This window comes from Musa acuminata, chromosome BXJ3-1, assembly GCF_036884655.1.
Source record: "Musa acuminata AAA Group cultivar baxijiao chromosome BXJ3-1, Cavendish_Baxijiao_AAA, whole genome shotgun sequence".
Classification (NCBI taxonomy): domain Eukaryota; kingdom Viridiplantae; phylum Streptophyta; class Magnoliopsida; order Zingiberales; family Musaceae; genus Musa; species Musa acuminata.
In genome coordinates this window covers 38,054,342-38,077,099 of record NC_088349.1, presented here as the reverse complement: position 1 = coordinate 38,077,099, position 22,758 = coordinate 38,054,342, and the positions used below count along the sequence as shown (strand labels likewise).

Sequence of the window (22,758 nt, the reverse complement as noted above, 5' to 3'; positions counted from 1 at the left end):
TTCTCATGAGTATATTTGAAAAACTATGGCAAAAATGTGCTCGAATGCATGAACGTGTTAAGATTATTTTTCGGACATTCTTGATTCAATGTTCAAATCACTTAATTGCCATGATGATTTTACACTATAACATGTTGGAAATTATATGTTTTGGATACATAAATTTTTATGATCATGAGCATGTTTTATCTTCATAATTGAACTTGAAAATCTATAGCAAAATCTTATCCGAATGCATGAAAGTACTAATTTCATTTTCGGATTCACTTAACAATTGGTATCCTAACAATCGGGTTTTCTCATACACTTATGAAAAATATTTTTCTAAAATGGAATGATTCCTGCTTATAAATTCCATCTTGAAATATGAATGATAGTGTCTTTGCTTGCAAAGATTTGTTTCACATACATATCTCCTATGATTCATGTGCAGAAAAAGAATTTATAAATCATAATACAATGAGAATTCTAATGCAAAAATAAAGTGCTTTTGTGATTCTTTGCTAAAGAGAATAATTATTAAAATCATGATCTTGATAATTATAACATGAAGCTCTTTATAAATCAAGATCGTTCATTATGCTCCCTAGATTTATCAAAAAGGAGTTCTTCAAATGAAATGCAACTTGTCTTTTGATTTCATGATATTTTGTGAATCTCGAAATTAATTTTAATGACTTGATTATGAATTGATTTGAATAAGTTTTATTTGAATCATAATCTTGATCTTGCAAAATTGAAGTCACAAATAATATCCTGTGGTATTCATAAATTGATACTCACAATATGAAAGCATTGATATTCATGACTTGAATTGGATTGAAACATTGTATGCTTAAATTAATCATTCTCCTATGTTTCAAAAATTCCTTAAATGCCTTATGTGATGATTGAAAACTAACTTGCTTTATGATGAATCACGAATCATAACTTGATCTATGATGCCTTGAAATGATTAAAATATTTAATACTTTTATGCTCTACCCCCTACTTTCTTCTTGTTTTCAATGATAAAATGGGGAGAAGTTTTGATCATGCATGGTAGGATATAATTTGACAAAATTGATACCATCATGATATGAAACATTTATGATGTGCAATTATGCATGCAATACTTGTGCTTTCTAATTATGATGTGATGTATTGCATATGATGTAAATCATGATCTAAAATGCTATGAGTGCCAAGTTACACATTTTGAGAAGAAATTGCTATATTGAAACATTAATGTAATTATGAATGGTGATATGATATCATGCATGTAATACTTCAACTTATGATAATGATGCATGCAATGATAAAATATTCATGATGAAAAATTGTCTTGACATTCATAACTTGATTATTCATCCTTTGTCATGATTTTGAAATCGTTGTAAAAGAAAAAAAGAAGTACAAAACTGTATTCTCTCTTCCTTTTTACAATGACAAAGGGGGAGATAGCTAGCTTGTACAAGTCAAGAAGATGCAAAAACTTGACTGCTTGCTTGCCTATCTTAAGTAGCAAAGATTGCTAACTTGCTCATTTCAAGAAGAAAAATTGTCTTCTTGAACATCACTATCTTGAATATCTTAGTTGAAGCAAAACTTGCAATTTGCACATTGCAATAGGAAGCAAGAATCATGAGCTTACACAAGAAAGCTATCTTGTATTTGCTTTCGAAATTTTTGCTAGCTTATATATTGTGAAACTTGTATATCGTAAAAATTGCTAGCTTGTTGGTCTAAAGAGAAGCAAAAAGTTGCTATCTCAAAAGAGGCAAAAATGCTAACTTGCGCATCTAGCAAAGTGAGCAAAATTTTCAAGAAGCAAGAGTTGCCTTCTTGAACATCTCAAAACTGCTAGCTTGCATGTTCTAAAAGTGCTATCTTGTATGCTGTAAAACTTGCATATCTAAAACTTGATAGCCTGAATATTCTAAGCATGATGTAACATTTGCTAAATTTTCTGGCTTCAAAACAGCATGATGATAAAACTTGATAATATGTTTTTCATGCAATAAGTTGAACCAATATCACAAACACTTGATTGTGGTACTTCTCCTTTTTGTTGATGACAAAGGGGGAGAAGTATGTTGATGACATGACATGTGATGCATAAGTTTATGCATATGTTCATGTTGACGTGTTGCAAGTATTCATGATGAATATTGCAATGACTTGAATTCAGGTTGAATTCAAGGTTCTATCAATATGGCATATTGATAGGGGGAGTTTGTTTAAACTCCGGGAGTTAAGTTTAACTCCGTCATCAAGTGGTTGTCATCATCAAAAAGGGGGAGATTGTTGAATCTCGTATTTTGATGATGAAACTACTTGATATATGTTTATGATTTAATCTGCGTTTTGAGTAACGCAGGATGCTTTGATCAGGATGAGACAATTAAAGCAGGAAAATCATGTTGTGCCGGAGGAACATGTCAGAAGATTGGACGTCGGGCCGGTGGATCGGTCGACGTATCGACAGAAGGCTTCGGGCCATGGACTCGGGCATCGGGCCAAGTAGAGCGGGTATTGTGCCAAGGATATCGGAGTTGCGGAGTCAACTGGCCGATTGGGCAATAGGCCGCAGGAGAGGACGATGCGCCGAAGAATCAGACGAAGCGTCGAGGGACCAATGACATGCCGGACAACTTGGTTAATTGCTAAGGATTAATTGTCTCGATCGAAGTTTTGTTTTAAGTGTGCAGGATTAACTACGATGAAAGATAGACAAGCAGCAGGAGTTGCGCCGGAGTCAAGATCATGATCACGTTGGGAGTTCAAGAGTTCGACGGAAGTTCGGACGGTCGTCGGAGGTTCAGCGAGGACAGATCCGAGAAGTCCAGAAGCTTGCCAAGCGAAGCTCGTCGGAACTCGCCAAGTGGATCGTCGCAAAGTCCAGGAGTTTGCCGGAAGTCCGCAGAAGCATCACCGAGGGTTCATCGGATGATCGACGGAAGTTCGCCGGAAACTCGCCGGAAGAAGCGATTGACGCATCGGAGCAAAGCTGCAGAAGTTGTCTTAGAGTTAATCGTAGTTAGCATGATGATTAAGCATGAAAATGGGAGGTGATCCCATTAGCTTAATCTTGGGGCAATTGGGCCCCTGAAAAGATTCAAAGTGGGCCGAATGGAGTGAACCATTCGGACCCTGATTGCACCAGGAGGTGCAACCGCCCCAGCCAGGAGGTGCAACCGCCTGGGCTGTGGGGGTTGGGAGGTGCAACCGCCCCAGCCAGGAGGTGCAACCGCCAGGGCTGCGAGGCTGGGAGGTGCAACCACCCCAGCCGAGAGGTGCAACCGCCCAGAGCTCAGTCTTCGAGCTAGACTGGGTGGTGTAACCTCCTCTGCCAAGAGGTAGCACCGCCAGAGCTCAAGTTTCGAGCTCTGCCAGGCGATGCAACCACCGAGCTCAGTCTTCGAGCTCTGGCAGAGAGGTGCATCAGCCTGAGCTCAGTCTCGAGCCCTGCCAGGTGATGCAATCACCGAGCTCAGTCTTCGAGCTCTGGCAGAGAGGTGCATCAGCCTGAGCTCAGTTTGGAGCTCTGCCAGGTGATGCAACCACCGAGCTCAGTTTCGAGCTCTGCCAGGTGATGCAATCACCAAGCTCAGTCTTCGAGCTCTGCCAGGTGATGCAATCACCGAGCCCAGTCTTCGAGCTCTGGCAGAGAGAAGCAATCGCCTGAGCTCAGTCTTCGAGCTCTGCCAGGCGGTGCCACCTCTCCAGTCAAGAGGTGCAACCGCCTGATCCCAGAATTCTGGGATTTGATCGATTTGATCGTTTTGAGCTCCAAATTTGAACTGGGTTGGGGCCTATAAATACCCCACCCATTCAGCACTGAAAAGATACAGATCCACACCGAATTCTTGATCTTTTCAGTGATTCTAAGAGCTCAAATTTGTGTAAAGTCCTAAAGTTCTCCTCCTTCTGTTCTTCAAGTCTTGAGTTGTAAAGAGAGGAGAGAAAGGATCTGTAAAGGTTGTCTCCTGAGCCTGTCAAAAGGAGAGAAACTGTAAAAGGGCAGTTAGCCTTCGCCCATTGAAGGAAGGCAGCTAGTTGACGTCGGCAACCTCGTCGGTGGAGGAAGCCAAAAGTGGAGTAGGTCAAGGCTGACCGAACCACTCTAAATCTCTGGTTTGCGTTTATTTTTGAGCACTTTATCATTACTGCAAACCTCCTCCATTACTACTGCTCTCTGCGCTTTCACGAACAAGTTCTAAGTGCTGTTCTTTCAGAATCTGCATTCAAACGTAAATCGTGTTTTCGTACGATCTTCACACTGCAGTTTACGCTTACATTCGGACTCCATTTATAACTGCAAATTGCTTTCTACGTAAAACGCTTTTCCAGGTTCAAAACTGCTTTTAAACGCAAAACTACATTTAGACGTAAATCTGAGTTTAGACGTAAATCTGCGTTTAGACGTAAAACTACGTTTAGACGTAAATCTACGTTTAGACGTAAATCTGAGTTTAGACGTAAACTGCGCTTAGACGCAAAACTGCGCTTAGACGCAAACTGTGTTCAGACGCAAACTGTGTTCAGACGCAAACTGCGCTTAGACGCAATCTGCGCTTAGACGCAAACTGCACTTAGATACAAACTGAGAATTAGCTTTTGCATCATAATAGTTTTTATTGAACGAACGCAGCTTTTAGCTTTTAATCGCTGTAAGATTTCCGCTGCACTAATTCACCCCCCCCCTCTTAGTGCTCTCGATCCTAACATAAACCATATACATTTACCAATAAATAGGATATGTTAGAAAGGTGAAGATAAAAAAAAAAAAAAGACTATTAACTATATGATAATTGAAGTTTGTGTTCAATCGTTGTCCAATATGATGTCTGGTGACCGGATTGAATCAAGCCCATTATGTTTCTATAGACATAATGTCTATGATTTGATCAAATTCGTTGAGTGTTTCTAAAAATAAGTGGCCTGAAATAATTGCACCGGTGTTATCGAGGTCAAATTTTAAGTAGGTAACCTACATATACATCATCTTAAATTCAGGAACCTAGACATGTAGCGAAGGAGTATTAGAACTCACCATCCATACCTCACTTTACTTACAGCAGTCTTATTAGAAATATATATTATGAAGTCAGATTAAGATTGCCAAAACCACAAACACAGCTTGGAACTGCAAGTGAGAACAACGCACTACTGCATGCATCAGTTGACTTGCCGGCAGTTCCTCCTGATCTCTCCTTGATTGCCCTCTTTGACATTTAGAGACCCCATCTTGATCATTGCTTGCTGGAAATCGGAGAAGAAACTGGCTTGGTTCATCGCGTAGCCGTTGACGATGTACTGCGTTTGAGGGTTGGTGTACAGTGTTTGGTCCGAGGTGAGCAGCCCCATCCTCCCTTGCAGTGCGTAGTAGTAGTTGACGTCAAACCTGGTCCTGGTGAAATCGAAGCCCACTTGTGTATCATCTCCTGCGCTGCATGATCTCGACAGCATCCTCGCGTAATTCGAATCCAGCGTTGGATCCACGTCGTTGTTGGGGTCGAAGTTGCTCAGCCGTTTCTTGAACGAGGAGCACCTCGCAGCGCCCAGAGTGTGAGCACCTGCGGAAACAAAGGACAGCAGCAGCAGCAGGCAAAGGTCACATCATCTCTTCATGCTTCCTCTTGAATCGTAACACTCTCTAATCTAATCACATCTCTCGATGCTTTCCCATAAGAAGACGACATAATACAGTGTCGTGGCAATTCGATTATGATTAATATTCGAGGACGCTTGTGATACTCTACCAGACAAGGCCACCAGTTCCTGAACGGTAAACCCATGCTTAGCAAACATCTCGATGAGGTCTGTGCTATTTAAGGTTGGCGGAGGCAGGTTGATGGTGTCTTCTATTCTGGAACGTCTCCCATCCTTTCTTCCCTTTGCTACGTCGTAGTAGGGACCTCCAGACTGATTAAGAACCAAAAGTAACATTAGTGTCAAAAAGCAGACAACGATCAGAAAGGAAGTGAAGCATTATCGATCGTACCATAAAAACTGCATCTCTGGCTGCCAGTGCAACGATATCTGCACATGAAACAACTCCGGGGCATTGATTCTCGAGCATTTGCTTGGCCTGATCTATGACCTCGTATCCACGTAGACTCAGGTTCGCAGGAGAGTCCTTCTCTGCGGTGTTATCCTCGGTAGAATCGATGAGAACCGATCCATCACATCCCTAAATCATTTAAAGCAAATGAGAACACTTGATAGCTACGAGTTATGTTGAATCAAGCATCTCCACAGCTACTCTTGTTATTTCTTCTGTTGCTATGTACCAATAAGAATAACACGAAACGGGCTATATGATGGTTTAACTGACGACGGGCAAAGGGCGTGAGGTTTAGGCACGGAATTTGATGGGTTCGCTGTCGAAGCAAGCTGAGCAAGTACTTATAAATGGCTAACGTGAGAAATAAGACACCAATTAGTTCATACTAAACGAGATCATGAATTCAGGTAAACCTGGACAAAACAATCGTGAAAGTGTAGCCTCAGAAGACCTCCAGCAAGAGTGGCATCACTACGCAACGCCTGGTTCACTGTGTTCCTCACGATGAACTCAGCGAAAGGGCAGATCGCAGCATAATAATTTGAAGTCAAAGATGCCACGCTAAGCTGAACTCCGAAAAGTAGCAGCTCAATCAGCAGCAGCAACTCCATCAGATGAGAAGCAATCATATTCTCTGCTTTGGTTGTCGACTACAAAGATCCAAAGGAGTATATATATATATATGACAGGCCGTAAAAGCAACGTATTCTATATGGTCGAGATGAGTTTTGGATGAGTACCCAACAGCTGAATGCTCTGTATCTGGCTGAGGCGACCTTGGTGCGTATTTATACATCTGCACTACCATTACATTGAGTTGGAAGATTCTTCAATGGGAACGAGTCATACAACACAACAAGAGTGCGTGATTTGAGATAACCTAACACTACGCAAGCAGAAAAAGGCTCCTAGTAATGCTATATCCTGTCAAGCAACTAAACAAGTGACAGTGGAAGAAACTTACGTGCGCATGGCACACACCATTTACATCTCCACGTGTTTCACAAGAGCGGCAGTATACAAACAAGACAGTGAAAAGACTAAATAAAAGACATGTTCTTAGGGATTGATTTGGTACCAGCACAAGTCAACAGAAGTGGGATAAAAGCTGGCTCCAATGTTCAATATGCTATCTGATCTCATTATCGTCATCATCATCACCCTGGAAGTGGGTCATTAATTCTTGTTTCTTTGAGAAGGGATGGATAGATCATCCACCATGAGCTCCACAGTCATTTAGCAGGCAATAACATTCCATTTGGATTTGTAGTGGAGTAGCGGGAAGTCTAAAGTGAGCACTATCGTTCGATAAAATTCTGCTTTTGAACACCACAAAGCAATTTATATGCCTGAGACTGGATGTGGGTTGCACTTTTCTGTTCTAAGATCATCAACCCTGGAAGATATCTTGGAGATTTCAATCTTAAGCAGCCGCCAAAGAATCGTCTTGTCCTCAGCATATGGGTGTTGTCTTGGAGAATTGCAGCATGGTGATGCCACGATTTAGACACTGATGGTTTCTGACTAAGAGATGAGGCAGCGAGGAAGAAGATGAACCACGTCTTCAAACTTTGAGCTACAGTGGGTGCTTTATCGAGTGGTAGTGCTTTGGAGATAGTTAAGCAAATGGATAAAGCTAGCACCAATTTGCTTCCTGTTGAATTGTGCGGTGCAGTGCAGCGTTGTTACCTTCTCGGGTGATGGTGGGGCATTCGAGGCTTGCAATCACACAGATCGGCCAACTTGATGTGAGTAAATAAGAAGATTAGACCATCACTTTCTCTTTCTTGTTTTTGATCCTTGTTTCACCTTTTCTTGGAGCCTATTGTTTGTTCTGGTGTCAGTGGTGCTGCCACTACTCAAGATCAGAGTTTAGGACATAGAGTAGACAACAAAATGATTCAAGTATACAAAAATACTCCTTTCACGAAGGAGAAGATTCATTGGTAAGAACATCCACAATGACTCAAGAGTCAGGTTTCCACAATGATAAATTGGGTGCCCTCCTATTTGCCGCTTCGAGGCGCTCCAAAATCCTTTTACCTTCACAATGTATTATGTTCATATTGCTCAAGTACCTACAACCAACCAAAACATAAAGTACCATCCATCGTTGTAACGATAAAACCTATGTATCCATCCTGTGAATAATTTCATGATCTATCACAATTAAGCTTGTCATCCTGTAGATAACAAAAACACAGAGGTATTTGGCATATCTGTTGGTGGCCTTTAGCATGAGAAGAGGATGAGATTTTACAAGGACACTGGATGCCCATTACTAGACTTATGCAAGATGGTAAGCAATTTGATTAGCCCTTGCAAAGTGCTTTCTTGAATGGTAGTTCATCAAAAGGTAGTTTTTTTTGCTTATGCAAGGCACTGTTAGCAATGTTAGAATTAAACTTGTCCATTGTTGGAAGGCATCATGAAAATGTTTATCATATCAAGAGGTAAAACACATTAAAACCCTTTAAAAGAATGAATAAAATTAACTATTGATTCTTGAAAAATGAAAAAAAAAGTGTCTTGAAGAAAATAGATTTATATTAAATATAATATATATGATGTATCCATGAGGACTATATAAAATTCGTTGGTTGGATCATGAAGATCATAGAGTTTAGAGTTATAGTGAGTATACTCGAGTGTAATAAGCTTACTTTGCCTTGTCTGGATGATTAATGAATTAAAGATTAAGATTGTCTCCACAAAATCATCTTTTCCAAAGACCTTAACAAACTAAACTGGAGCTTCCTTTTTGACATACAAAGTGGTAGAGAATTTTTGAATAAATAAAGGATTGGATGTTTTGATCCATGGCAAAAAAAAATATCTTCAATGATAGGTTCCTCTTCGCTTCTTGTTCTTTATCCTTGCAATGGATGTTGTTCTAACTGCAAGTAAAACAAACTCAAATTCTTCCAATAAACTTACGTTGTAATATGTGATTTGTCATTGACAATTCCATACTAGATATGAACACCATACTAGATATGAACCTCATCATTAGTAAAAAAAATTCAATAATTGACCGATCAAATCATCGCTTTAAGTCGGCTTCTTTTTAAAATCCATGATAGGTGTCTACCATTCTTTCAGATCTTGAAGTAGCTAAAGGAATTCCATAAATGTGTGAATGTCAAATGGTGTTTAACCAATTCAAGTAATACCTTGGCTCACCTTCATAACTAGTTCACATCTTGAGGATGAGTTATATATCTATTTATCAATAACCTCTCGATAGTGGGCTTTATGCTAATTTTGGTCTTCTACACAGGTGTTCCAAATGATCTTTATTACTAACAATGAAACTCCAATTTAATTCAATAATATAAAATTTAAAGAATTTTATAACTCTTTTAGCATCACACTCTATCTTATTTTTAGCATGCACTCAAATGAATGGATAGACAAAAGTCACCAATTATGTTATTATGGAAGGACCGATGCTAAAGGGATTAATGAGCTTTCAAGTATCATCTAAAGCTATCAAACAATACCTAGATAGTCCAACAAAATAGTTATTCACCTTACTTCAGATATCCATAAGACAATCTCTTTTCACCTTACTTAAGAAACCAAAATAGTTATTCCATGAGTGATAATGCTCTCAACTATCCAAACCCATGACTACAACGAAGGGGTGTTGGTCTGAGAACTTAGGGTGAACCTTAATCTAATCGATGAAGTCTAGGCCAAGGTGCATCTATGAATCTTAACCTATAAGCACATTGTGACAAGACACTACAACCAAATAGTCCAACACCAACATTTAAAGGTGGGAGACTTAAACTTACAAAAGCCTAAAGTGAGTCATCTAACTCACTCTTAAGGAAACTCACACCAAATTAGAAAGTGTGAAAAATTGGGATGATATCACATAAGTAGTAGAAAGATAGAAAATAGAAATCCTAAATTTTTACAGAAAATAATTTTTGATTTTTGTGTAAAAATTGGTACGTAAAAACTTGTAAAATTAAAAAATCACATTATGTTAAGAGATGCATGATACCTAGAGAGATTGTATATTCCTGAAATTCTATAGATATGTAGGAAAGGATAAAGAAGGTCAACTAGTGGTTGTTGGCTGAGGAAGAGAGAGGGAGAGGAGAATAGGAGGTGGCAGCCAAAAGGAGTCTAGCCTATAGTCATTTGGTTTTCTCCTATTTATAGAGGTCTCTTATCAACTTAACCCTAATGGATCTTGCCCTATTGGTATTGGATCTCTATCCAACTACCGAAGCATTTTGTTTTAGTGAATCTCTACCCAATAATCTCTTATTGGCTCTTATTGTATCTCATCCATAGGATCCAATAATTCAGGGGCTTATTGGATATCTATTAAGATAGGGGCTATAGTAGATATCTTATATCCGAACCTTAACTTGTCGTAACACCTACCATATATGTGTGATCCTTTAGGCCCAATATCGAGCTGGACGTGAGTCATACCGGTTAGAACTCCTTTTGGCTCAGTAAATTATTATCTCTATAATAATTCACCCGACTTATCGATTGTGGACATACTAAGCTACTACGTCAGAGTCCCCAAACGATATAAGAGAATCCAATCCTTTGGATCTATCTATCCTCAATTACCATATACCTATAGTCCCTCATCCATCTAATATCTCAAAGACTATATACCAGGTATAGTGTTATTAGGCCCATACAGTTTCTCCTCGAGTCTCGCTCTAATCAGATACTCCCAGAGAACTCTTTTTCTCTTAATTCAAATTACTCTAGTAAGGGATTTATCTGAGCAAGAATGGATATTCCACTTATAATACTAAGAGTGGATAATCCTCTATTGACACTCAATAGCCTACGTAAGAATGACTACTACTCTAAATGATCGATTGTACTAGATCTAGAACTTCATGACCTATAAGTCCAGTATCAAAGAGTATAGGCTCATATAGGACATCCTTAGTATCTCAAATCTAAGGATTAGATACACAACTGGTACGATGAAATCATTGTTTGACAATAAGGTATCATTAACCATCCAGTATTTAATGAGTGGATCGATCAGTGAACTCATTCTCTAATGAGCACCTGTATCCTTAGTATCCCCATATGAGCAACTATGAGAAGACGAACCACTTCCATCATATGGATAAGTATACAGTGCTAGTCATAGGTGTTCTATAAGTCAATCACGTGAGTGATGACACGTGTGACATGATACGTACTCTTGCCTATTACATATTTGACATTTTTCTCACTTTATATTGCTTGTTACATATATTATAATGTTCATGGCTTTATGCAATAGAAATCGGATCATGATGATATCACAATAATGAGATCGATTTGCCTTTAAATATAAACCCTAAATAATTTTAGTCATAGGTTGCTCAAGAGAGACACCGAGATAACCATATAGACTAGTGTGCTGTATACCCATCCATATGATGGAGGTAATTGGTCTCATAGTTGCTTGTATGGGAGACACTAGGGATACAATGTAGGTGCTCATTGGAGAATGAGTTCACATATCGATCTGCTCATAGAATATTGGATGGTTGATGATGCCTCATTGTCAGATAGTGATTTATGTTGAATCTCGGATTTTGATGATGAAACCAATTGATAAGTGTTTATGATTTGATCTATGTTTTTAGTAATGTAGGATGCTTTGATCAGGATGAGACAATTAAAGCAAGAAAAATCATGTTGGGCTGGAGGAACATGTCAGAAGATTGAACGTTGAGTCGGAGGGTCGGTCGACGTATCGACAGAAGGCTTCAGGCCATGGATTCAGGCATTGTGCCAAGAAGAGTGTGTATTGCGCTAAGGATATTAGAGTTGCAGAGTCAACTGGCCGATTAGGCAATAGGCCGCAAGAGAGGACGATGCGCCGAAGAATCGGACGAAGTGTCGATGGACCAATGACATGCCGGACAACATGATTCATGCTTAGTAATAATTGTCTAGATCGAAGTGTATTTTTGTGTGTGTAGGATTAACTATGATAGCAAGGCATAAAGCAAAATGAAGTCCCAAAGTCAAGAACGCGATTTCATTGGGAGTTCGAGAGTTCGTTGGAAGTCCGGACATTTGTCAGAAGTTCTACCGGAACCAACCGAGAAGTCTAGGAGCTTGCCAAAGAAGCTTGTCGGAACTCACCAAGAAGATCGTCATGAAGAACAGGAGCATGACGGGAGTCCGCCAGAACATTGCCGAGAGATCGTCGGAAGTTCACCGGAAGATCGTCGGAAGCTTGCCGGAAGAAACCAGACTTATCTTGCTTAGATTATGTCTTAGGAATCGTAGTTGGCACATAATTAGAGTTGGGATTGGGAGGTAATCCCATCAACTCTGTTAGGGGTCAACTAGGCCTGAAGCTGGATTGGTTTGGGCTGGATTCAAGGCCCAACCAGGGTGCTGAAACCCTAGCCAACGGTGACACCGCTAGGGCCGACGATGGCACTGCTTAGGGAACAACACCCCAGGATTCCTGGGCGGTGGTACTGCCCAGACTGGGTGGTGGTACCACTAGCAGCAATGCTGCTAGCAGTGGTACAGCCCTTGTTCGGCGGTGGTACCACCCAATACCAGATCCTACGACGATAGTATCGTCCAGGAATGGTGGTAGTACCGCTAGTACCCAAGAAACCTGGGATGAGACCTTTTTAGGCTCCAAGTTTGAATCAACTTGAAGCCTATAAATACCCTTCTCATCCCTAGTTAACAAACACAAGTATAGAGAATTTAAAAAGGGAAAAATGCTGTTGAAATCTCTTATGAGATTCCTCCTATAGTCTAAGTGTTAGAATAGATTGAGAGAGGAGTGAGTGCTTGTAAGGGTTGTCTCCTAAACCTAGTAAAAGGAGAAGAGGGGTGTAAGAAGGAGGTTGATCTTCGCCTATTAAAGGAAGATCGATAGTGGATGCCGGTGGCCTCGACGGAAGAGGAATCAGCGAAGTGGATGTAGGTCACGACGACAGAACCACTCTAAAATCTGATTTGCATTTTACTTCTTGCTATTTATCTTTATTGCAAACTGAATTCCTCTTTCACTACGTTTTCGTACAATGTCAAGTTAAAATATTTATGAAATAATTTTCATCGAAAATGGATTTAATTACAATAAAGTTTTGAACCGACGTAAGTTTTACCGCCGCACTAATTCACCCCCCCCTCTTAGTGCCGACTTATTCCTGACAGTTGATATCAGAGTCTCGTATTTCTCATTGGTTTAACACCCAAGAGAAATGGCTCATTTCGGCTTTCAAGAGAGACTTTCTCTTATTCATTCTCCCTTTTTCAATGGGACGGACTACACTTATTGGAAAACTCGAATGAGAGTTTCCTTGCTTTCGATTGATTTAAATTTATGGAATATGGTCTAAAATAGATTTCAAAGGTCTTCTCTTCCGATGAATGATTAGAATGATTTGGAGAAGAAGACGTTTTCTTTAAATGCTAGAGCTATGAATGCTCTATTTTGTGTCTTAGACAAAAACGAATTCAATTGGGTTTCTTAGTGCGAAACGACTTTCAATATTTGGCATATTCTTGAAACCACATACGAAGACACTAGTAGATTAAAAGTTTCAAAGATTAATCTTTTAATACATGATTTCAAATTGTTTCATATGAAACCAAGTGAAACCGTTGTTGACATGTACACCAATTTTATGGATGTCGTCAATGGTTTAAAAGCTCTTGGCAAATGCTTTTCTAATTTTGAACTCGTTAACAAGATTTTACGATTGCTTTCTAAAAATTGGGATTCAAAAATAATAGCTATTCAAGAATAAAAAAATTTGAATATTTTTTTGATCGAAAAACTTATCGGGTCTCTAATGACCTATGAAATGATGTGCAATGCACGTGAAGAACTTGAGAACCACCTTCTAAAGTACAGGAAGGATTTCAGACTGAGAACAATCGAAGACTACTCGAGCATAAGCTCAAGTGATGGTGAACTTGAACTCCTCACTATGAGATTTAAAAAGTTCATAAAACAAAAATTAAAGAACAAAAAGAATACAACTACTTGCTATGAATGCAAGAAGAAAAAGGTGACTTTGGATGAATCAAGCTCCTCCGAAGACGAGGAGAAAATCAACAAAGGCGAGGTGGCAAACTACGCCTTAACAGCTTTCGATGATGAGGTAATCAAAATGCCCTTAATTTATTTTGAAATTACATAATGCTTTTCATGAGTTATTTTAAATTTAGTTTAGAATTAATTTTCTTAAAAATTGCATGTTTAATATAATGAAAATCCTAAAAAAATTAGGATCATGCTTATCATTCTAGTAATTTTAAAAATGATCATGAAAATTACATGTCTTATGATAAATGAACAAAATGTTAGAATTAAATCTAGTGATTAATTTCTTGTATGGTATAAACAATTATGTGTATTGTGATGATTTTGTATTGCTTTTTGAGTTTTTTTGGATGGCTTTCACATGAAAATTTTGAGAATACTTATATAAAATCAATCACATAAAAAGATAAATCAAATCTTTTGTCTAAAGAAATAAAAATGTGTATCATATTGATTTCCGTATTGATTTTTGATTTTGATTGAAAATGATTTATATCTAATGAAACGATGCTTGATGTCTTAATGAAAATGTTAAGAGGTTTGATATCATGCTTAATATGAAATTATGCATACCTTGAAAACTTGAAACCATGTTTTAATGTCATGCCCAAAGTAGTGATACATAATGATCATGCTTAATAAATTTATATTTCAAAATTATGCATGATTATTTTAGTGATTTATGGACTATCTATTTTTACCATAATGAAAGTGGCTTTTTCGGTTTTAAAAATGATGCATGTTTTGATTTAGCATAAATGAAAAAAAGGCATGCTTATATGAAATAATGTAAGTATCATGTTTGATGATTTTATATTTAAATTATGTATGATTTGAAGTAATGATGATTTTTGGGTAATTTATGGTTTATTGATCTTGATGATTTCTATTATGAGATTTACTTTTTCGATTTTAAACCATGATATATTGTTTTTATACGAGAAACTTGAGCATGCTTATATAAAACAAATCACATGAATTAAAACAACTAAAAAGATAAAAGTATTTTTTTTTTTAATTTCTTTTTCTCTATCTTATCGAATTTTCACTAAGAGATTAATAAAGTTATTTATGTCATTTTGAATCTCTTGAAATAAATTTTGATGATTTGATGATTTGAATTTGAATGAGCTTTATCTTGATTTTTTGAAATTTATAACTTGAGATTTCTTATGCATGAATCAAGATATTATATCATTTGATCTCCTAAGAATTATTTTCGTTATTTATTTAAGAGGAGATTTGTTAAAATGAATCATGGTGTCTCTTGATTTGTCTTCATTATTTGTGTATCTCAACACCAAAATTCTCTTGATATTTTTCATGTGATGATATGAAATTATGCATGAAAATACTCTTGATATTATTTTGATGCATACAAATGAGAAGTTATGATCATGCATGGTAGGATGTAATTTGATAAATTGATACCATCATGATGTGAAATATTTATGAATTGGAATGATGCATGCAATACTTATGCATTTTATTATGATGATGTATGTGATGTATTGCATATGATGTGAATCATGATTGAAATTGCTTTGACTTGAATTCAAGGTTTATCTCAATTATGGCATTTTGAAATAAGAATGAATACTTTACCTTTGTCATGACTTGGAAATCGTTGTTAAGGGAAAGAGAGATACAAAACTGTATTCTTTTCTTCTTTTTGACAATGATAAAGGGAAAGAAAAATTGCTAGCTCAAGATGCAAAATTGAGAAACTTGTACATTGCAAAAGAAGTAAACTTGCTAGCTTGTTCATCTCAAAAGAGAAGCAAGAAGTGCTATCTTGCAAATCTCAAGACGTACAAATGCAAACTTGCAAAATTTGTAATTTTTCACATCATTAAAATTTATGATGATTTGGTGATTATGCATATTCTAAAATGTTGTAAGATTCACTAGCTTGCATGATGCAGAATTTGCTATCTTGAACATCATGCAGAATGCAATCTTGCCTATCTCAAGAAGCAAAAAATGTTAACTTGCATATCTAGCAAAACTTATATTTCAAGAAGCAAGAGTTACTTTCTTGAACATCTCAAAATTGCTATCTTGCATATTTTAAAATGTTTGTAAAATTTTGCTAGCTTGCTATCTTGAACATCGCTATCTTGAATTTGCTTTTGAAATTTTTGCTAGCTTGTATGTTGTAAACTTGCTATCTTATTACCTTGCATGTCTAAAACTTGAAAGCTTGCATAATGTAACACTTGCTAAATTTTCTAGCTTACAAATTGCATGATCATAAAACTTGATATTATGTTTTTCATGCAATGATTTAAACTTATATCCAAACATTTGATAGTTGGAACTTCTTCTTTTTGTTGATGACAAAGGGGGAGAAGTATGATCATGTTATGCATGATGACATGTTACAAATATTTATGATAAAATTTGCAATGACTTGAATTCAGCTTGAATTCAAGGATCTATCAATATGACATATTGATAGGGGGAGTTTGTTTAAACTCCGAGAGTTAAGGTTAACTCCGTCATCAATTTGTTGTCATCATAAAAAAAGGGGAGATTGTTAAATCTTGAATTTTGATGATGAAATCAATTGATAAGTGTTTATGATTTGATCTACATTTTTAGTGACGCAGGATGCTTCGATCAAGATGAGACAATTAAAGTAAGAAGAATCATGTTGGGCCGGAGGAACATGTTAGAAGATTGAACGTTGAGCTTGAGGATCGATCGACGTATCGACATAAGGCTTTGGGTCATGGATTTGAACATTGGGCTAAGAAGAGCAGATATTGCGTTAAGGATATTGGAGTTGCAGAGTCAACTGGCCAATTGGGTAATAGGCCACAAGAGAGGACGATGCGCCGAAGAATCGGACGAAGCGTCGATGGACCAATGACATGCCGGACAACATGATTCATGCTTAGTAATAATTGATCGAAGTGTATTTTTGTGTGTGCAGGATTAATTATGATAGAAAGGCATAAAGCAAAATGAAGTCCTGGAGTGAACGTGATTTTGTTGGGAGTTCGAGAGTTCATCGGAAGTCCAAACGTTCGTCAGAAGTTCTACAGGAACCAACCGAGAAGTCTAGGAGCTTGCCAAAGAAGCTTGTCGAAATTCACTAAGAAGATCGTCGGGAAGTCCAGGAGCTTACTGGGAGTCCGCCAGAACATTGCCGAGAGATCGTTGGAAGTTCGCCAAAAGATCGTCGGAAGCTCACCGGAAGAAACCATACTTATCTTGCTTGATTATGTCTTAGGAATCGTAATTAACACATAATTAGAGTTGGGATTGGGAGGTAATCCCATCAACTCTGTTAGGGGCCAATTGGGCCCAAAGTTGGACTAGTTTGGGCCGGATTCAAGGCCTAACTAGGGTGCTGAAACCCTGGCCGGTGGTGGCACTGCTAGGGTCGGTGGTGGCACCACCTAGGGAACAGCACCATAAGATTCCTGGGCGATGGTACCACCTAGGCTGGGCAGTGGTACCGCTGGCAACAATGCTACTAGTGGTGGTACCACCCTTGTTCGGTAGTGGTACCGCTCAGTACTAGATCCTACGGTGGTAGTACCGCCCAGGAACGGAGGTGGTACCGTCAGTACCCAGGAAACCTGGGATGAGACCATTTTAGGCTCCAAGTTTGAATCAACTTGAAGCGTATAAATACCCCTCTTATACCTGATTAACAAACACAAACACAAAGAATTTAAAAAGGGAAAAATGCTGTAGAAATCTCTTGTGAGAATCCTCCTCTAGTCTAAGTGTTAGAATAGTTTGAGAGAGGAGTGAGTGCTTGTAAGGGTTGTCTCCTAAACCCAGTAAAAAGAGAAGAGGGGTGTAAGAAGGAGGTTGATCTTCGCTTATTAAAGGAAGATCGATAGTGGATGCCCGTGGCCTCGACGGAAGAGGAATCGGCGAAGTGGATGTAGGTCACAACGACCAAACCACTCTAAAATCTGGTTTGCATTTTACTTCTTGCTAATGTCTTTATTACAAACTGAATTCCTTCTTCACTATGTTTCCGTACAATTTCAAGTTAAGATATTTATGAAATGGTTTTCGTCAGAAACGGATTTAATCGCAATGAAGTTTTGAACCGACATAATTTTTACCACTACACTAATTCACCTCCCCTCTTAGTGAACTTGTTCCTAACAATTTCATCATCCCAGTGGTATATTTGATCCTTAGACTTGAGACACAAAGAATGTTCTGTATGAGTACTCCACTCTTTGATACCAGACTTATAAACTTGGAAGTTCCAAATCTAGAACAATCGGTCATCGGGAGTGACAACCAACCTTACAAGAGGTATTGAGTGTTGACAAAGGATCATCCACTCTCAATGTCATGAAAGTAATATCCCATATATTCTTGCTCAAGCAAATCCCTAAATATGATCATTTAGATTGAGAGAGAAAGAATTCTTCGGGAGAATCTGATTAAAGCGAGGATCGAGTAGATATTGAATGGGCCTAACAGTACTATGCCTGAAATATGATCTTTGAGATATTAGATAGATGATGAACTATAGATACACAATAATTGAGAATAGAAATGTCCAATGAATTAGATTCTCTGGTATTATTTAGGGACTACGGCGTAGTGGCCTAGTACATATGTAATTGATAAACTGAGTGAATTATTATGGAGATAATAATTTATTGAGTCAGAAGGAGTTATGATAGATATGACTCATAGCCAGCTTAATATTCGGCCTAGAGAGTCAAACACATATAGTTAGTGTTACAATAAGTAAATGTTCGCATATGAGATATCCGCTGGAGCCTCTATCTTATTAGATATCCAATAAACCCATGAATTATTGGATCTTGTGGATAAGATCTAAGAAGAGCCAATGAGAGATTATTGGATAGAGATCCACTGATTTAAGAGGCTTGGATAGTTGTATGGAGATCCTATTGAATCTTGGATTTTGATGATGAAACCAATTGATAGTGTTTATGATTTGATCTACGTTTTAAGTGATGTAGGAAGCTTCGATCAAAGAGAGACAATTAAAGCAGGATGAATCATGTTAGGCCAGAGTAGAATATGCCAGAAGATTGGACGTCGAGCCAGAGGATCGGTCGACGTATCAATAGAAGGCCTCAGGCCAAGAAGAGCGAAAATTGAGCTAAGAAAATTGGCCGATTGGGCAATAGGCCTAAAGAGAGGATGATGCACCGAAGAATCAGATGAGGCATCGATGAACCAATGACATGCTGGACAACATTTGATTTAGCTTTTTAATAATTGTCTAGATCGAAGTAGGTTTTATGTGTAATTGGGTTGGAATTGAGCTAACTGAATTAGGGGCCAATTGGGCCTAAGTTTGGGCTATGCTGGGCCAAGTGAAAGGCTCAAACAATGACACAACAGGTGGAACCATCGGTGGCACAATCTCCGAGATTGTGATAGGCAGTGGTACCGCCAAAATAGGTGATTGTACGTCCAGATATAGTCTACCAAGTGGTGGTACCGTCAAACTGGGTGATGATACCACCTAGTGTTAGTGATACAGGTGATGGTACTACCCAGCACAAGCGATGGTACTACTAGTACCCCAAAAATCAGGGATGAGAAGGACTATGGATCTTTTACTAGTATATGGAGGTAGTAGCCTCAGGGTTGAAGGCTACACGAACTCAAGTTTTTAGTTTGATGTCGATGATAGCAAGTCGAATTCGGGGTATATGTACACCTTGAATGAAGAAGTAGTGTGCTGGAAAAGTTCTAAGCAAGATACTACTACTGACTCGACCACAGAGGCAGAGTACATTACTACAGCAGAGGCAGCAAAGGAGGGAGTCTGGATGAAGAAGTTCATTACAGATCTAGGAGTTGTTTTGGGCAGTGAGGAGTCGATTTCCTTATATTACGATAACAATGGGGCAATTGCTCAAGCGAAGGAACCTAGGTCTCATCAGAAATCTAAGCATGTTCTGAGGAGGTTCCACTTGATCAGAGAGATCGTGACCCGAGGAGATGTAGTAGTGGAAAGAGTTCCATCCAAAGATAACATTGCAGATCCATTAACAAAGCCATTGTCTCAATTTGTCTTTGAGCGTCACAAGGGTCTGATGGGGATCAGACATATAGGTGATTGGCTTTAGGTTAAGTGAGAGATTGTTAGTCATAGGTGCCCAACAAGCCAATTACATAAGTGATGGCACGTGTGCCTTGACACGCAGTCTTTTTGCTTTTTATATTTTAGTATTTATCACTTTATATTGCTTATTGCATATATGCATATATATATCGTGATGTCCTTGGATCTGTGTAATGGGAATCGGATCGTGATGAGATCATGATAATGAGATCGATTCGTCTTTAAACATAGATCCTAAATAATCCCGGTTATAGGTTACTCAAGTAGGACATCGAGATAACCGGACAGACTAGTGTGTTGTATACCTATCTATATGATGGATGCAACTAGTCTCATAGCTGCTCATGTGGGGACACTAGGGATACAATACAGGTGCTCATTGGGGAATGAGTTCACTGATTGATTTGCTTACGGAATGCTGAATAGTTAACGATGCTTTATTTTCAAACAGCGATTCCGTAGTCCTAGTGGTGTATCTGGTCTTTAGACTTGAGACACCAAGGATGTCCTGTATGAGTGCTCCACTCTTTAATACTGGACTTATAAGTTTGGATGTCTCAGATCTAATACAATCGGTCTTCGGGAGTGGTAGCTAATCTTACGAGGGCTATTGAGTGTCGATAGAGGATCATCCACTCTCGGTGTCATAAAAGGAATATCCCATGTGTTCTTGCTTAGACAAATCCCTAGCTAGGGTCATTCGGATTGAGAGAGAAAGAGTTCTCCAGGAGAATCTGATTAGAGCAAGACTCGAGTAGAAACCGTATGGGTCTGACAGCACTATGCCCAGTATACAATCTCTGGGATATTAGATGGATGAGGGACTATAGGTACATGGTAACAGAGGACAGATAGGTCCAATGGATTAGAATCCCCTGTGTCGTTTGGGGACTACGATGTAGTTGCCTAGTACATCCGCAATTGATGAGTCGAGTGAATTATTATAGAGATAATAATTCACTGAGTTAAAAGGAGTTCTGATAGGTATGACTCACGGCTAACTCAATATTGAGCCTAGAGGATCACACACATATGGTAGGCATTACGATGAGTTGAGGTTAGGATATGAGATATCCGCCGGAACCCCTATCTTATTGGATATCCAATAAGCCCCTCAATTATTAGATCCTATAGATGAGATCCAATAAGAGCCCATGAGAGATTATTGGATAGATATCCACTATTCTAAGAGGCTTGGGTAGTTGGATGAAGATCTAATACCCAATAATGGGAGGACCCATTAGGGTTAAGTTGATAGGAGATCTCTATAAATAAGATAGATTCAATGGTTCATAGGCTAGAGTCTTTGCTTGTCTCTCCTATTCTCCTCCCTCTCTCCACCTCAGAGTAGGCCTAAAGTTTTGAGGAGCATCGTCGTAACCATGTTGTGTGGATCACCGCTAGAGAGGAGGGCGCTTGACCTCCTTCACCCTCTTCTAGAGATCTACAAGGATTTAGAGATATACGATCTCCCTAGGTAACACAATTTATCTTATACGCAGTTTTAAGTTTCATGGATTTTTATGCACCAATCTTTGCATGATGATGAATATCTCTTTGGGAATAGGGGATTTTGTTTTTGTTCTTCCACTGTGCATGTGATATCTCCTCCAAAGATTTCCCAACATGGATGTCCCAGATCTAGCACAACTGGTCATCGAGAGTGGTAATCAACCTTATAAGGGCTATTGAGTTTCGATAGAGGATCATCCACTCTCGATGTCATAAGAGGAATATCCCATGTATTCTTGCTCATACAAATCACTGGCCAGGGTCATTCAGATTGAGAGAAAAAGAGTTCTCCGGGAGAATCCGATTAGAGTAAGACTCGAGTAGAAACCATATGGGTCTGACAACACCATGCTCAGTATATGGTTTTGGGGATATTAGATAGATGAGAGATTATAGGTACATAGTAATTGAGGACAGACATGTCCAATGGATTGAGTTCCCTTGTATCGTTTGGGGTCTGCAGCGTAGTGGTCTAGCACGTCCATAGTCGATGAGTCGAGTGAATTATTATGGAGATAATAATTTATTAAGCTAGAAGAAGTTCTGACAGGTATGACTCACGACTAGCTCGATATTGGGCCAAGAGGGTATCACATATATGATAGGCATTACGATGAGTAGAGGTTCAGATATGAGATATCCGCCAAAGCCCCTATCTTATTGGATATCCAATAAACCCTTGAATTATTGGATCCAATGGATAAGATCCAATAAGAGCCTATGAGAGATTATTGGATAAAGATCCACTAATCTAAGAGGCTTGGGTAGTTGGATGAAGATTCAATACCCAATAGAGGAGGATCCATTAGGGTTAAGTTGATAGGGGACCTCTATAAATAGGAGGGATTCAGTGGTTCATGGGCTAGAGCCTTTGCTTGCCTCTCCTATTCTCCTCCCCCTCTCCACCTCAGAGCAGGCCTGGAGTTTTGAGGAGCATCGTCGCAGCCCTACTTTGTGGATCACCACTAGAGAGGAGGGCGCTTGCCTCCTTCACCCTCTCCTAGATATTTGTAGGGATTTAGAGATATACAATCT

The 22,758-nt window shown here is 38.7% G+C and overlaps 1 protein-coding gene across 1 annotated transcript; it reads right to left on the bottom strand.

Annotated features, from left to right (window-relative positions):
- Positions 1 to 5,065: 5,065 nt before the first annotated feature.
- On the bottom strand, positions 5,066 to 6,796 carry LOC135628217 (peroxidase 47-like). The gene is made up of 4 exons (XM_065134781.1): positions 6,463 to 6,796; positions 5,987 to 6,175; positions 5,745 to 5,907; positions 5,066 to 5,558 (listed from the first exon to the last, which is right to left on the bottom strand). The coding sequence occupies exons 1-4, from the start codon at positions 6,676 to 6,678 to the stop codon at positions 5,161 to 5,163; spliced, it is 966 nt and encodes a 321-aa protein (XP_064990853.1). The 5' UTR covers positions 6,679 to 6,796; the 3' UTR covers positions 5,066 to 5,160.
- Positions 6,797 to 22,758: the final 15,962 nt, after the last annotated feature.

Excerpts from the sequence above, each read along its gene's own strand:
- LOC135628217 (XM_065134781.1), bottom strand. The coding sequence starts at position 6,678 with ATGATTGCTTCTCATCTGATGGAGTTGCTGCTGCTGATTGAGCTGCTA. Across the intron at positions 6,176-6,462 it reads TTCACGATTGTTTTGTCCAG|GGATGTGATGGATCGGTTCT; the intron begins GTTTACCTGAAT and ends TAAATGATTTAG. Across the intron at positions 5,908-5,986 it reads CCAGAGATGCAGTTTTTATG|TCTGGAGGTCCCTACTACGA; the intron begins GTACGATCGATA and ends GTTCTTAATCAG.